The sequence below is a fragment of the Microcaecilia unicolor genome, chromosome 2 (genome assembly GCF_901765095.1).
Source record: "Microcaecilia unicolor chromosome 2, aMicUni1.1, whole genome shotgun sequence".
Lineage (NCBI taxonomy): Eukaryota > Metazoa > Chordata > Amphibia > Gymnophiona > Siphonopidae > Microcaecilia > Microcaecilia unicolor.
In genome coordinates, this window is record NC_044032.1 from 247,663,030 (window position 1) to 247,664,873 (window position 1,844).

The 1,844-nt window shown below is 40.3% G+C and overlaps 1 protein-coding gene across 1 annotated transcript; it reads left to right on the top strand.

Annotated features, from left to right (window-relative positions):
- Positions 1-249: 249 nt before the first annotated feature.
- On the top strand, positions 250-1,173 carry LOC115462377 (olfactory receptor 1361-like). The gene has a single exon (XM_030192385.1). It carries the CDS (start codon positions 250-252, stop codon positions 1,171-1,173), a length of 924 nt encoding a protein of 307 aa, XP_030048245.1.
- Positions 1,174-1,844: the final 671 nt, after the last annotated feature.

The window sequence follows — 1,844 nt, forward strand, 5'->3', positions numbered from 1 at the left end:
TAATAATGAAATAAATGAACCTGAATGCATCACAGAGAACATTCTGGTGGGGGAAGGGGTGTAAATAATTGTATAGATTAGTGATCTTATGTTCTTTCTCCTTATTATTATTATTATTATTATTATTATTATTATCTTGTCTTCCTTATCTTCAGGTGTTAAATTTTAAATTGAGAAGAGGACTTTATTTGTTGGCCTTCTGGCATGTTCCCTAATATTATGCTTCATTTCTATCATGAAAGGATATAAATGGAACAGAGGAACCAGACAGCAGTGAGAGAATTTGTTCTTTTGGGCCTCACAGAACGTGGAGAGCTAAAAGGTTTTCTCTTTGTAGTGTTCCTGGTCATGTACCTGATGAACCTACTGTGGAACGGAACTATGATTTTAGTGATTGGAAGGAACTCCCAGCTCCATACCCCCATGTATTTCTTCCTCTGTAACTTGTCTTTTGTAGACATGTGTTTCACTTCTGTTACTGTCCCCAAAATGTTAAGCAACCTTATCTCTGACAAGAACACAATGTCTTTCTCTGAGTGTATCACCCAGCTGTATTTCTTCATTATCTTCACTACTGCTGAATGTGTGCTCTTGTCCATCATGGCGTATGACCGTTATGTTGCCATATGCAAACCATTGCATTATTTCACCATAATGAACAAGGACGTATGTATAAGCATGGCAGCTGCTGTTTTTATCATCAGCTGTTTCAATGGCTTGTTACACACATTGTTGATATTTCAGCTCTCCTTTTGCAATTCTAATCAAATCCAACACTTCTTCTGTGACTTCACACCTTTTTTACAACTGGCTTGCTCAGACACTTCCATCAATGAGCTGATGATATTCACAGAGGGCTCACTGATGGTTATACTGCCTTTCCTGATCATTCTGATCTCATACTTCCACATCATTATTGCTATCCTGAAGATCAAGTCCACTGGAGGAAGGCGCAAGACCTTCTCTACCTGCTCTTCCCATCTCATTGTGGTGATGCTCTTCTATGGGACACTTATTTTTATGTATTTCAGGCCTTCTTCTGCTTATTCCTTGGAAAAAGACAGGATCACCAGCGTGGTATATAATGTGGTGTGTCCCATGCTCAACCCGTTTATCTACAGCCTGAGGAACAGCGATGTGAAGATGGCACTGAAGAGATTCCTACAAAGATAAATGTCTTCCAGAGATAAACACTGAAAAGGCAGTTCTGTAACTGCAGTACCATGTTTATGTACCCCTTGCTCTTATAAACGTAGATTTAATTAGCACTTCTGTGCTGAAGCACCCTATACACTAGTCTATAAGGGTGTGTGTAAGTGCTAAGGGTAATACGTTGTAGGTGGAAAATGGGTAATGTATAGGTGGGGCAGCCAGTAAATGTAAGTTGTGTGTGATGCCTGCTGTAACTGGGTGTGCCTACATTTAGATGTGTTGATGGCTAAGCTAGTACTGTATCATGGCATCTTGGCAAACAGATGCCATTATAGAATTGACACTGCGCAAGTACCTTTGGAGGAGTGGCCTAGTGGTTAGGGTGGTGGACTTTGGTCCTGAGGAACTGAGTTTAATTCCCACTTCAGGCACAGGCAGCACCTTGTGACTCTGGGCAAGTCACTTAACCCTCCATTGCCCCATGTAAGCCACATTGAGCCTGCCACAAGTGGGAAAGCGCGGGGTACAAATGTAACAAAAAAATACATGTATAGTTATAGAATTGACCCCTGAGTTTTCAACCTAAATGTATAAAATAAAAGAAACATTTTCCTTTCTGACTGATTCCTACTTCAGAATAATAGAGATGAAGAAGTGTTAAGTTCCATCCTGGATCTGACTAGCAGCTTATA